We start from the raw sequence: 13612 nt of genomic DNA on the forward strand, positions 1-13612 counted from the left end.
TGAACAAAATAGATGATCAGGATTACTGCTCCAAAACTTTACTCTAATAAAGGAAATAAGACAACTCATTACCTGACTCATGTAATTGTAATCCCTCTGTAATTACCTCTATAATAACAATATAATAAATGAATTAAAAAATAAATTATTTAACATTTTAAAAGGTGGCAAGTGCTATAAAGTATATATATAAAAAAAGAACCAGGTTGTTAGACCAGAAATGCTGGATAGAAGTATTAGGTACATAGCCAAAAGAAATTATATCAGTCATGTTCCTGTCTTCCATAACCGATAGTTGCTCAGGGAAGTTACACCTTTGTATTCCTCCTCTAAGGATACCATCCTTTAGATAGTTTGTTTGCATGCAAATGCATTAAGCTCTGTTTATGTTATCATTACTAGTTGTATTTTAGATCTAGCTTCCACATGAGAGATAATCTGTATCACTTTTCTTTCTGAGCCTGACTTAACTTCACTGAACATGATTTTTTTTCTAGGTTCATCTCTTTCCCTAGAAATAACATAGTATGATTCTTTCCAATGGATGAGTAAATCTACTTTTTTTTTTTTGCCGGTGGTGGGACTTGAACACTGGGCTTGGGCGCTGTCCTTGCGCTCTTCAGCTCAAGGCAAGCGCTCTGCTGCTTAAGCCACAGTGCCACTTCTGGTTTTCCAGTGGTCTATTGGAGATAAGAGTCCCATGTTCTTTCCTGCCCGAGCTGGCTTTGAACCGTGATCCTCAGATCTCACCTCCTGAGTAGCTACGATTACAGGTGTGAGCCACTGGCGCCCGGCTACATCTACTTTTATAGTTCAGTTTTCAAATCTAAATGTACTTTTAGAAAAATTTCAATGAAACACATTTGACTACTGTATGTTTAGAAAGCAGAGTTGGAGAAGTTTCAGACCTCTGAAATCTGAAATAAAAGAGTTGCCTTTACTGGAGAAGATGATGACATTTTGAAGGTCTGGGAGTAAAGACTAGGGCCTTAGAATCAGGAATGTTGGAGATGGCTCTTACAAATCCAAAATGCATACCTAACTCAAGAGAAGAGAGATGTGCACTTTTAAGATATAAAAGTAGGGATCATCAGCATTAGAAGACATCCAAAGTTGTAAGATTAGGTAAAATGTCTAAGGAAATGAGATCCAAAACTTGAATTGCATGGTATTCATTTAGAGATTTAGAGAAACATCTGTAAAGACTCAGAAGGAACTGTTAGGCAGGAAAAATAACTTAAAACAGTATCATGACATAGAAAGCCAAGTAAAGGTAATTTTAAGAAAAGGAATGATCAACCTCATTACATGTGATTAACATACTAAATAAGAGAACTAATAACTATCCACTGAATTCAGTAATCTGGAGATAATTGGGAGCAGTAATTGCAGAGTGGTATGGGTCTAACTGGCATAAGGAGAGAAGAAGCTAGACTGGGCTATACAATGAGTCCTAGGCCAGCCTGTGCAACACATTAAGACCTAGGAGGGAGGTTGGGGAGACGAATGAATGACAAGATAGGAATTAGAGGTAATAAGTTTGGAAGTTTTAAGCCTTTTTGCTAAAAAGAAGAAAAAAGACAGAAATGAGTCTAACACAGTAGGGGCAGGCTTGTTTGTTTCTAAGAAGGAAAAATAATAGCACTGCTTATAGGAATGATCTAGTAGAGAGAAAACTTTCAGGCTTAAGAAACTGGAGAGAACTGCAACTGATAGGTCCTTGACAAAAAGGATATAAGGAAAGAGGTTCACTGTAGGATAGAAGACAGTTGAACCATAATTAAAGAAAGGAATTCAGAGGGTAGAAATGGTAATGGAATGTCGCAGAATGTTTCTTCCAAGTTCTTCAATTTTCTCAATAAGATAATAAGCAAAGAAATTAGCTCAGGGTAAAGGTAATAAAGAAAGCATTAGAGATTCATGAAGAAATAACGTGTGAAAAAAACCATATAAATCATTCTGGACTGTGTTTTTTCTTAAAGTGTAGTTCAAAGTGCTACAAACTGTTACTATTCTGTAATAATGAAATAGTACTAAAGTTAAGAAGCAACAGTTATCAGTGGATTTGTCCCATTGTAATTTCCAAGAATATATAATTTTTATAATTAGAATCTTTCTTTCCACTATTATGCTGAGTACACATTTAATTTCTTATCCATTAAATCATGTCTATCAGGCTTCCACCAGAAAAAATGGTATCACCCCATTTGTAAGGAAATGGAAGGACTTGGGGAAAATCATATTAAGTGAAGCCAGACCCAAAGAAACATAGGTCCCATCATTTCCCTTATTTGTAATAATTAGTATACATCTAGGATAATTTTAGCAGATGAACAGAATAGCTCAATAGCTATGTACATATGGCCATATAAAATGATGCTAAGGGTAATGAACTCCAAGACATGGACACAAGAGGTTTTTCTTGGTTGTTTTTCTTTTGTGTCTCCCTTCCCCCTCATGGTTTATTTCCTGTTGTCGCTGTATTTGATTTTGGTACCATGGGTATTATACATACATTTATCTGAATTAGGGATGGGAAGGGGAACAACAAAATGGTGAGACCAAGGATAAAGGGGGAACCAATGCTTGTATCACTACAATGCAATACAAGACAATATGTTGGAAATGATCTGAACAACTTGAGGGAAGGGATAGAAGGGAGAGGGAAAGAAGGAGAAAAATGAGGGAGGGGCTAACAAGTTAGACAAGAAATGTACACACTAACCCCTCTGTAAATCACCTCAACAATAAATTAAAATTTAAAAAAAGTTGTTTCCTTAACAATTTCTTTCATTGTATTTTACTAATCATAATTAGGGAGTTAGGAGGGGGGAAAAACCCAACTGATCCTTCACTACAGGTAGATTAAGAGGCACTAGTCCAAGAGAGTGGAGCAGTAATTGAACTAAGAAAATGTTCTGTGATTGCACTAAGGGATCAAATAACATTTGCAGCCATCAGTTGAAAGACCAGTCAGCATGATAGTGAGATTTTCTCCAGACACAATAAGCTGTATGGGTGTAGAAAGTATGTTGGTAAGATATTTATCATTATGGAATACCTGAGCTAAATCACTTTATAAAGTGATATCAACTTATAAGGAGGGAAGGGTTATTTTGGCTCATGGTTTCAGAGGTTTCAGTCCATGGTTAAATGGCTGTGGTTAGGCAGTATATGAGAGTAGAAATTTGAGCTACAGAATGCTTGGCAGCCAGGAAACAAGAGAAGCTGATGTCCCACTACACTCTGTAGGAGTATACCTCCAATGATCTAATATCCTTCTATGAGGTCTCAGCTCCCAGGACTTACAACCTCTCAATAGTGCCAAAAGATGGCAAACACAGAATGCGCAGAACCACAGAGTAAAGTGTGGGAAGCTGAGGGTCCCCAGGTGTCTAAGGATACTTATAATCTAGGATATAAAAAAGATGGAATGACTAAGAATATAGGTCAGTAGTGGAAACAATAAATGACCAATGAATACATGAAGAAATGTTCAACATCCCTGGTCATAAAGAAAAGAAAAATAAGAACAATATTAAGATTCTACCTCACTCAAGTAAGAATGGCTATCACCATTTATTTATATATATAAGCATACATTTATAATGTACGTGACCAACAGGAATAAAATATGCAGGTGATATACCATAACAAAATCCCTTTAGACAATTAATATGTATTTTAGCAAAACTGAGTATTAGGACATTAAAATGTCTGCAGAATCTACAAATGACAATTAAAAAACATTATTTCTTGTTCATTACTTCTTCTAACACACTTTATAGAAAAGATAACTCATTGAACAGCTACTATCTACACCGTCCCAGTTATTTATATATTTTATGTAATTTTCAAATTTAATCATTCTCCTTCATCCAATCACATCTTGTCTTTTTCCTTACCATTATGCCTTTCTTTATCAAGATAATAGACATTTTTTATGTGTAGAAGTAGATGATTTTATGACTGCCAAACATAATAATTTTTTGGGGGGGGTCCAGTCGTGGGGCCCGAACTCTGGGCCTGGGCGCTGTCCCTCAGCTCTTCAGCTCAAGGCTAGTGCTCTACCACTTGAGCCACAGCACCACTTCCGGCTTTTTTCTTTTTTGCTTATGAGGTGCTGACGAATCGAACCCAGGGCCTCAGGCATGTAAGGCAAGCACTCTACCACTGAGCCACCTTCCCAGACCAAACAGAATAATTTTAATCACCAATAAGCAAATAAATTATTTGAATGTGGAAGGATTCTGACACTAACAGTTTGAAAAGTGAGGAGGTAAAGAGGTAACAGAATGTGGTAAGTACAGAGATTTCTTTTTTCTCTCTCTCTTCAGACCTATACTACTATTTGCCTTTCATGTCTCTATTATGTACTTCAAGAAGATGAATTTTACAGAATACATCAAAGTAATCTTTTTCTGCCTTCAAGTTAGATTTGGCCATTAAGGATACTGGCAAAAAAGCAGAAGTGAGCTGGGAGTGTTAACCTTTCTTATTTCTTCCTTGGGGGCTGTCTATGTTTTGGTAGAAGCTTTGTTCTTTTGTGTATAGCCTCAGCAACTGTCACGTAGTCTCTCAGGCAACTGTAATTCCCTGGCTCCAGAAATCTTACTTTTTTTCTGTTACCCTAAAAGTCAAAGGCTCTCTGTTCAACTGCTCTCTGCTGTTTCTTGCTTATGATGCTTTACCACTTTTGGATGTGTACCTCACACGTTTGTCAGCTGTCCCTTCATTAAACCATTCAATTAATCCATGAGTATGCCAACTGTTTTTAATAGAAGCCAGAATGGTTTAATTTCCAATACTCTTGTAGGAAATTTGCAGAGGCAGGTCTTTATAATTCAATTCCTTCTCATTCCAAATTTCCCAACTTAGTATCTCCTCTATTCCTAGTCCTTAGCGAAAATCCACCCTTAGCTTTTGGGCTTAGGCTTTCATCCTAAAAACATATCATTATGACATTGGTAGATTTCCTGCCCCCCCCCCCCAACCAAAGCCATTGGTAGCTTTTAAATTTTATTTATAAATTTATTTTTATGATTACTAAAGCATACATTTGTACAATGTAATTTAAATCAAGATGCAAAAAATGAGATAATTTTAGGAATTTACTCAGAAAAAAAAGAAGTAGATTTCCAGCTCACCTCTTTCTCCTTATTGAGCAACACCAACTGGCTGTCTGTGAGAATGCAGTACTTCCGCTCCCACGTTGTTGTCTCAGTGTAGGGTGACTGACCACAAGACAAGCGATGAGTGGGTGGTCCCTTCACATCTATGTAACAAAAGAAAAAAACAAAACAGCAACGATCATTTTAATGTTTAGTAAGCCTTGGTATGGCCAATTCTTCAAAGTCATATTAATAAAGGAATAAGTCTAAACATGAATCTCAATAATAAATTGAAAATTTCCTCTTTAACTAAAACATGTTATACACAAAGTAAGAAAATAATGGTCTTACAATCTGCAAAGACAGCTAAAATCCTCTAGGAAAAACTGTTAACACAAACTTGATGCAGTAATTATCATTGTATTTACACTAAAATAAAGAGAATTTGCTTCAGAGTTAAATCAACACCATTAAAAATAAACAATTGGGGTGATACAGAGACAAGAACAAAAGATGAAGTTTTCAGTCTTTAGAGGAAGATGATGTTACATATACATTGAAACTACTGCTAACCCCAAACTGAGAGTGTATTATTGGAAGAATACATATACAAAATGGCTTTATGCTCATTAAGAATTGGAAATGTTTAAGCAATCATCACATAACCAACCACTAGAGGCCAGTAAGATAAAAACAAAACAAAAATCCAACCAAAACACAAGTTCCTCATGGAACAATCTTAAATGCATTGCCATCATATTGCTTATAGGTAGAAGTACCTAACATTAAAGTGAAGTGTCTACATGTGGCAACCCAAATGTCTCACATTTATACAACTACTAATTGATGCTAATTTTTAAAAACAGCAAAAAATTATAAAGCAAAAAGCTGATTAATTTCGCATGATATGCATAAATGTTTTAATTTTTTATCACATCATATCCTTATTTATGAGGTAAAATATCAAAATACCTTGAAAAGAGGAGGATACATCTAGTATTTAATACAATGATTTTCAGGCCTGATAAGATTTGTGCTGTTGTGTTTTGTGCTGGTCCTGGGGCTTGAACTCAGGGCCTGGGTGCTGTGCTTAGGCTCCCCACCCCATACATTCCCCCTCCCCCCTAGGCTTTCCAGGCTAGCACTGTACCCCTTGAGTCATAGCTCCACTAATGGTTTCTGATGGTGAATTGGACTTATCCATTGGCACCCAGCTGGATACATTTTATTGAACTGATTAGCTTTATTATGTAAGTTATCACATCAATAAATCCAAACTACTCACTGTAATATTATGATCTATACTAAAGCCAGAAGGCCCTGATTCTGTCTACAAAAATTAGAACACAAGATACTCTGTTACAAAGGCTTAACAGCAATGTGCATATGATCATATAAAATTATGTTTATCCAAAAGACTCCAAGAAATAGAAACAAGAGGTTTTCTGTTATTCTGCTTATTTTGGTTTTTTTTTTTTTACTCCTTTGTCACTGTTTTTGATTTCTGTACCTTCTGTCCTGTATATAAGTTTATCTGTTTTGGGGATGGTTAGGGGGAGCACAAAAATGGTGGGACAAAGGGTGAAGAAATGCAGTAGCAATACTCACTTGGACATTACGTTGAGAATGAACTGTACAACTTGTAGGGGAGGGGATCAGGAGGGAAAAACTGGGAAAAAATGAGGGAAGAGGGGACATAGTTCAAAAAGAAATGCACTCATTATCTGACTCATAACTCCTCTATATATCACCTTTATAATAACAATTTTAAAAATGGCCAAATAAAAAATTTAAAAAGATACTAGGTTAATCCCAGTTTCCTAATGAAATATATAACTGTGTTATCACTGAATTTAAGAAAATCTAAATTTCTCTAGGTATGGTGGCTCATGCCTATAATCCTAACTGCTGGGAGAGAGAAATCAGGAAGATTGCAGTTCAAGGCAAGCCTTGGCAAAATGTTAGTAAGACACCATCTCAAAATAGTTCAGGCATAATGGCAAGAGCCTATGATTCCAGCCACTCAGAGGCATAAGTAAGAGGATTATGGTCCCAGTCAGTCTGAGCATAAATGCAAGATCTTATCTCAAAAATAATGAGAGGAAATAGAACTGGGGGGTATGGCTCACACGCTAGAGGATCTGCCTAACAAACTTAAAGCCCTGAGTTCAAACCCAGTACTGCAGAGAAACAAACAAAACCCCCTAAAATTCTATCTTTGGGTGATCTTTAGCAATTTTTAAAGTTTTATTATTTAATGTTCTGCTCTGTCCAAACTGAACTTTGTTCTAGTTTCTTCATGGTATTATGAAAACTAAACAATGTCTCATAAATCATTTTGGGAAGCTGAACCACTTCCTATCTTTTACTAAAGATAGGATGGTAGGGTTGAGTTTGAGCAGGGTACTTTGAATGCACATATGAAAATACCATATTTCAACTCCCCTTGTACAACTAATAATGCTAATAAAAAACTTTCTGAAAAAAGATAGGAAGAAATGGAAAATCATAAAATAGGGAGTAAAACCTCTGTATTTAAAAAATTCTTCATATTTTGAAACATGTAAATCATTATTTTATCTATTTTATTTTTATACATAGATTGTGCCATTTTTGATCATTTTATAAAAAATTTGGGAAAAAATCAAAACAGAAGTGATCATTTTTATTAGTTTTAGTACTTCTGATGTGGGCATAAGTTTAAGAAGTACTTTAAGTAAGCAGGAATAAAATTTTTGAATAACTTACTGGATGTATTTGTTTATCCTATCATATGCTCATTTCTTTGCCTAAACAAAGATTTGGCAATACATAAGAAATGCCTCTATACTAGAGGATGTATGAAAGGACAAGCTCAAATTTTGCCCTATCTGACCTTCCCTAATCTACTAATCTTTATTTTTTACTCTAGTGACTTACTTCCAATTTCTGACTTCTAATTATTTTTAGTACCCAAAATTCTCTAGAGACAAGGATAACTAAAAGAATCATAAAGAATCATAATAGCAAAATTAGAAACAATTTTAAGTTTGCTGTGTGCTACTCCTATGAGAATACTAAGAACATTACATGCTGACCTCATTACAAAGAGTGTGTGTGTGTGTGTGTGTGTGTGTGTGTGTGTGTGTGTGTGTGTGTGTGTGTGTGTGTGTGTGTGTGTGTGTGTGTGTGTGTGTGTGTGTGTGTGTGTGTGTGTGTGTGTGTGTGTGTGTGTGTGTTGGTCCTAGGTACTACGCCTAAGGTTTATTTGTTTATTTTTTTATCAAAACTAGCACTCGAAACTTGAGCAACAGTTGTACATCTGACTTTTCAGTAGTTCACTAGAGATAAGAGCTCACAGACTGGGCTGGGAAGGTGGCTCAGTGGTAGAGCGCTTGCCTTGCATGCATGAGGCCCTGGGTTCGATTCCTTAGCACCACATAAGCAAAAAGAAAAAAGCCGGAAGTGGCACTGTGGCTCAAGTGGTAGAGTGCTAGCCTTGAGCTGAAGAGCTGAGGGACAGCGCCCAGGCCCAGAGTTCAGGCCCCATGACCGCCCCCTCCCCCCAAAAAAAGAGCTCACAGACTTTCCTGCCCATGCTTTGAAGCAGGATCCTCAGATCTCAGCCTCTTCAGTAGCTAGGATTACAAGTATGAGCCATTGGTGCCCAGGCAAAGATTAAATGATTTTTAAGTATCAAAAAGAATTAGCCAAGTCAGGTGCTGGTGGCTCACACCTGTAATCCTAGCTACTAAAGAGGCTGAGATTTGAGGATTGCAGTTTGAAGCCAGCACAGGTAGCAAAGTCCAATAAACTACTCAGAAAAAGCCAAAAGGGGTACTGCAGCCCAAGTAGAAGAGTGTTAGCCTTGAGCACAAAGAGGTTCAAGGCCAGAGCTCAGGCCCTGAGTTCAAGCCCCAGGACCGGCAAAAAAAAAAAAGGTGGCTCATGCCTATAATTTAGCCACTGAGGAAAGTGAGTTCTAAGTAGTACAATCAGCCTGGGCAGATAAATCATTGGGATTTTTATATCAAAAAGCTGGAAGTAGAGGTGTGGCTAAAATAGTAGCATGACAGCCTTGACCAGAAAATATATAAATTATGCCTCACTATCTCAAAAAATAAAAACCAAAAGTAGGGAATGCACTATTTTAAAGCAATATTGTCCTGTAGAGCAGCATTTCTCAATTTTTTTTTTATATCAAGATCCCTCAAGACTCTCAATCATTATTGAGAACTTCGAAGAGTGCTTACGTTGGTTGTGACAATATGTGCTACATTAGATATTCAAACTAAGAAACAAAAAATATGTATTCATTTATAATAACAAAACCATTCTATATTAGCATATAATACATTTTAAAGAAATGTACTTAATTTCCAAACTAGAAGAATGACACTATTTTGAAAGATTGGCTAAAGAGAAAGTAACTCAGTTCTTTTACCTATTTCTATATTTAATCAATTGTTTTATGTTGTGCTAGCTGATGTACAAGATGAAAATCTGGACACTGACAAGTAGCTGGAAAAAGGAGTATTTTAATAGCATTTTCAAACAATTATGGATTAATTTCTTTAATATAGTACCAAAACCTGACAAGTTTCACCTTCTAAAAGTTACTAAATCAATCACATGGGAAGGTCTATCTTTTTACCTAGGCTAGCCTTTAACCAGGATCTTCACCTTCCAAGTATATAGGATCACAATTATAAGCCACTGCACCTGGCCTATTTAGTCATGAATTTTATCATTAACTATAAATACTATTGGTTATTTGCCCTAAAGTGATGGGTTTACATTCTTCTTTTGTCCAGGAAAGTCTGTCATATAGCAAACATAGAATAACCATAATTTCTTCAGTTGTACTATAAAAATTGCTTTACCTTAGCAAATGGAGAGCACTGGGGCAGTAGTGTTACAGAGATCATTTGTTAAAAACCACTGCTTAAGACAATAGGAAATGAATGAGAGAATCTAACAAAATCTGGACAAAATTTATAAAATGAAATGTATAAAAGACCAGAGGTTGAGCTGGGAATGTGGCTTAGTGGTAGAGTGCTTGCCTAGCAAGCCCTGGGTTCAATTCCTCAGTACCACGTAATCAGAAAATGCTGAAAGTGGCACTGTGGCTCAAGTGATACAGTGCTAGCCTTGAGCAAAAAAAGAAGCTCAGGGACAGTGCCCAGGCCCAGAGTTCAAGCTCCCAGACTAGCAAAAAAAAAAAAAAAAGGGGTTAGAGGTCATGCTACTGTAGTGATTTGATCAAGGAATGATTAGATTCTGCAATAGTACAATGGAAATAGAAAGAACTACATGATTCAGAATTTAAAATAGGAATCAAGAGGAGTGGTAATTTTCTAGTTGTTTATGTTGGAAAAACGGCATAAAAGAGACATGAGTATAAAATAACAATACAAATGCAAACTGATAAATGCTTGTGAAGTAAGTTATATAACTAAAATTCTGCTTCAGTTTTAGCCTGGAAGCCCAACACACATGGCTTTCAAAAAAGAAAGCTCATTTAAAAGGTTCTATGCAAAAAATAAAAATAAAAGTTCTGATGCAACCCATTCTTTCTAAGTAATAGGTCTTTAGTCTAGTAGAAATTCTAACATTACCAAACTCTGGAATCTATCAAATGGTAATGGAAATGGAGTAAACCATGACAAGGAAACAACAACAAACCTCTCCCATGTAAGCCCTTCCCATAATAGGACAAAGGAATATGGTATCCTCTCTTAACATGAAGATTAGCCAAAATCATGACAGACATGGAAACTCCTTAAGGCATATATACATACATATACATATATTTTTTCATAGAAAGTAAACAACCTTTTTCTTCCAGACTCTAAATGTCAAAATATTTACAGCAGATTAAGTACATGTGTTTGGAAGCAGAAATAGTTGTAACAGAAAAAGGAAAAGTTTAAACAGTCATTGGTTCAACCAATATGGCATTGGTCCAAAATGGAGATTGTCAAAGAAAAATTTGCTGTGAGAAATCTTATTTTTGAATTTTATATCTCCTTAGAAGCTCATTTGAATGCTTGTGAATCATAACATTTATAAGTCACATGCTTTAAAATTCAGATATTAGAAGTTAACTGCAATTGGTAAAATCTTGAGCCTGTTTACTGCCTACCACAGCAAGCTTTACGGGATTCTTACAAAAAAAAAAAAAATAACCTTCCAGTTAACACAAATAGTGACTTCACTAAGTCTCAATAAGTATCTCATCTGTTCTTAGTGCTAACCTAAAAAAATAAAATGACAGTTTTGGGGAAATCTATCAACTTAGAGAATTCTAACACATTAAAAGAGAAACATCCCCAAGAAATAATGGCAAACCGCAGATGCCTGGATTCCTATAGAAAGGTAGATCTATATTTCCATTTTTATTCATTCATACACCAAAGCAAACCTGCTTACAACTGGCATCTTCCTCCAAACTTTGAAATTTCAATGGCCAGACTTTATTTGGATTCTGAAGTCAAAGCACAAGAAATATTTTATAAAGACTCACAATTAGGGTCAGCATTTAATTACAGAAGTAAAAAATCTCTAAATAATTTTAAAGAACAATGCTACTTAAGTTAGTTGAGAATACCAGCTGTTTTAAATAGACAGAGAACTATTTTTCCTTTATCCAAAATGTTCAGAACATTTTAATAGCATTCACATTATTAATATCACTAATAGGTCAAGTTATTTTTTAGAAGTAGTTATTTTTCTCATAAACCTGTTCCTACTACACAACTTAAAATATATGATTTACATTTGGCTATTTTCTATAGGCAATTTTTGCCACAGAAGAAGAAATCCCATTAAGATTTACTGTATGGAGTTGCTGCTTAACAAGGGTAATCACAGCAACTTGCCCCTATGGAGGAGCCTACAACATACCAGTGTGATTGGTAATGAAATCATTTTATAAGTGTATCAGAGTTGTCTTGTTTACTTGCTCAGCTGACACTTGAGTCTTGCCTCCAAGTCAGGCTTTTTGCTGGTTAATTCTGAGGTGGAGGCTTATGTACACCTTTCTGCCTGGCTGTCCTCAAACTTAAGTCCTCTAGATCTCATCCTCCTGAAGTTAGGATTACAGGTATGAGCCAGAAGCATCCAGACTCTCTTTCATTCTTAAAGTACAGAAAGGAAAGATAAACCCACTCATCAACATAATTTTATTTATTTCTTCATTACTTTTCTATCCTAGAGACTTTGTGATATACCAGAAAATACCCTACTACTAGAACAACAAACAAAATTTTTCTTAGGCTACTAAGCACCTCGTACATACTACCTGTGAATTTTTCTTTGTGTTTACAGACAGTAAAGCTTAAGGGTAACATATAACATACAAATCAATAGTCCAGTAGATTTAAAAATGGCCACATGCACCTTGATGAATAGTAAGGACACCAATAAATGTTTTGGTATGTTTAATATATAATATCACTGACTACACCAGAAATGTTTGCCTTTAGGAACTATGTTTAAACCCTTATGTAAATTTACTATGAGATCATATTATATTGTCTTTGAACCTTAAAGAACCACTTTTGTTTCCTTCTGAACTACAGAAGTTTAATTTCCATTCTACTTGATCACTGGTCTCTTGTCAATAAACCTCTAATATTCTCTGTCACCCTTATTAAGAAGAGAAGAGAGAGAAGAGATGGTGGGTAATTTCCTTTAGTCTGATATATTCAGTCTTCTTGCAACTTTCCTCTCAGTCTCAGCAGCAAGGTAACTCATCCTGGAGATTTTTACTCTGCTCTATTACAAGGCAGAATAATCTCATAAAGAAGTAATGAGTGCTTGAAAGTCGTGATTTATTATTTATAGTTGACAATTACATTTGATAAAAGTAACATTTCTCGTTACTGAAATGTTCATCTAAGTTTACTACTTTTACCTAAGTATTTTAAGAAGATGGATGGGCTGGGAAACCGTTCCTAATGGTTCTATCTTGTATCTCTCTTCCTTTTCACTGCTTAAGTTTACATAGTCCCTGATCACGTGCCAAGAAACAGCAGGCAGAGCAAATCACATGTCTTTTTTCTGCTTTTTACACATGCATCAGAAAGAAATGTTCTCAAATTCCCACACTGGAACAAAGTGCTGCTTAAGCAAATATATGGCCAGGATAAGTGAATGGAGTTTATGAATAATGCCAAAGTCAAGATGACAGATGGCGAACCATCACAGTCTATTCTTCAATTCCAATAGACCAGACACATCTATAGTTCATACTAAATCTCTTTCTTAAACAGGAAAATAAAGACTCAAAATAATCCATTTATATGCTAATCCCTAGAAGGAAAAAAAATTATGTGGAAATTTTGCTTAAACTATTTTGCTAATTTAAGAAAAGTGTAGAAAATACTATCTTAGATAGTCCTTGAAACATGACCACTGTTTTCTATTATTAAAAGGATTAAAGTCCTTTTTTTGTCTCACTTTTCCATAACTGGTAGAAAAATGAACTATACTAGTAATATCAAACACCACTTCATGTG

General features: G+C 35.5%; 1 protein-coding gene across 7 annotated transcripts in view; it reads right to left on the reverse strand.

Annotated features, from left to right (window-relative positions):
- The window catches only part of Rasal2 (RAS protein activator like 2), a 254957-nt gene that overhangs the window by 148752 nt on the left and 92593 nt on the right, over positions 1 to 13612 (reverse strand). For all 7 annotated transcript variants that reach the window (XM_042674319.1, XM_042674318.1, XM_042674317.1 and 4 more), the window contains exon 2: positions 5148 to 5275. In XM_042674319.1, coding sequence (XP_042530253.1) covers positions 5148 to 5275 — 128 coding nt within the window. The remainder of the gene's footprint in view (positions 1 to 5147; positions 5276 to 13612) is intronic.

Source organism: Dipodomys spectabilis, unplaced genomic scaffold (assembly GCF_019054845.1).
Source record: "Dipodomys spectabilis isolate Male_0828 unplaced genomic scaffold, ASM1905484v1 ptg000019l, whole genome shotgun sequence".
Classification (NCBI taxonomy): Eukaryota; Metazoa; Chordata; class Mammalia; order Rodentia; family Heteromyidae; genus Dipodomys; species Dipodomys spectabilis.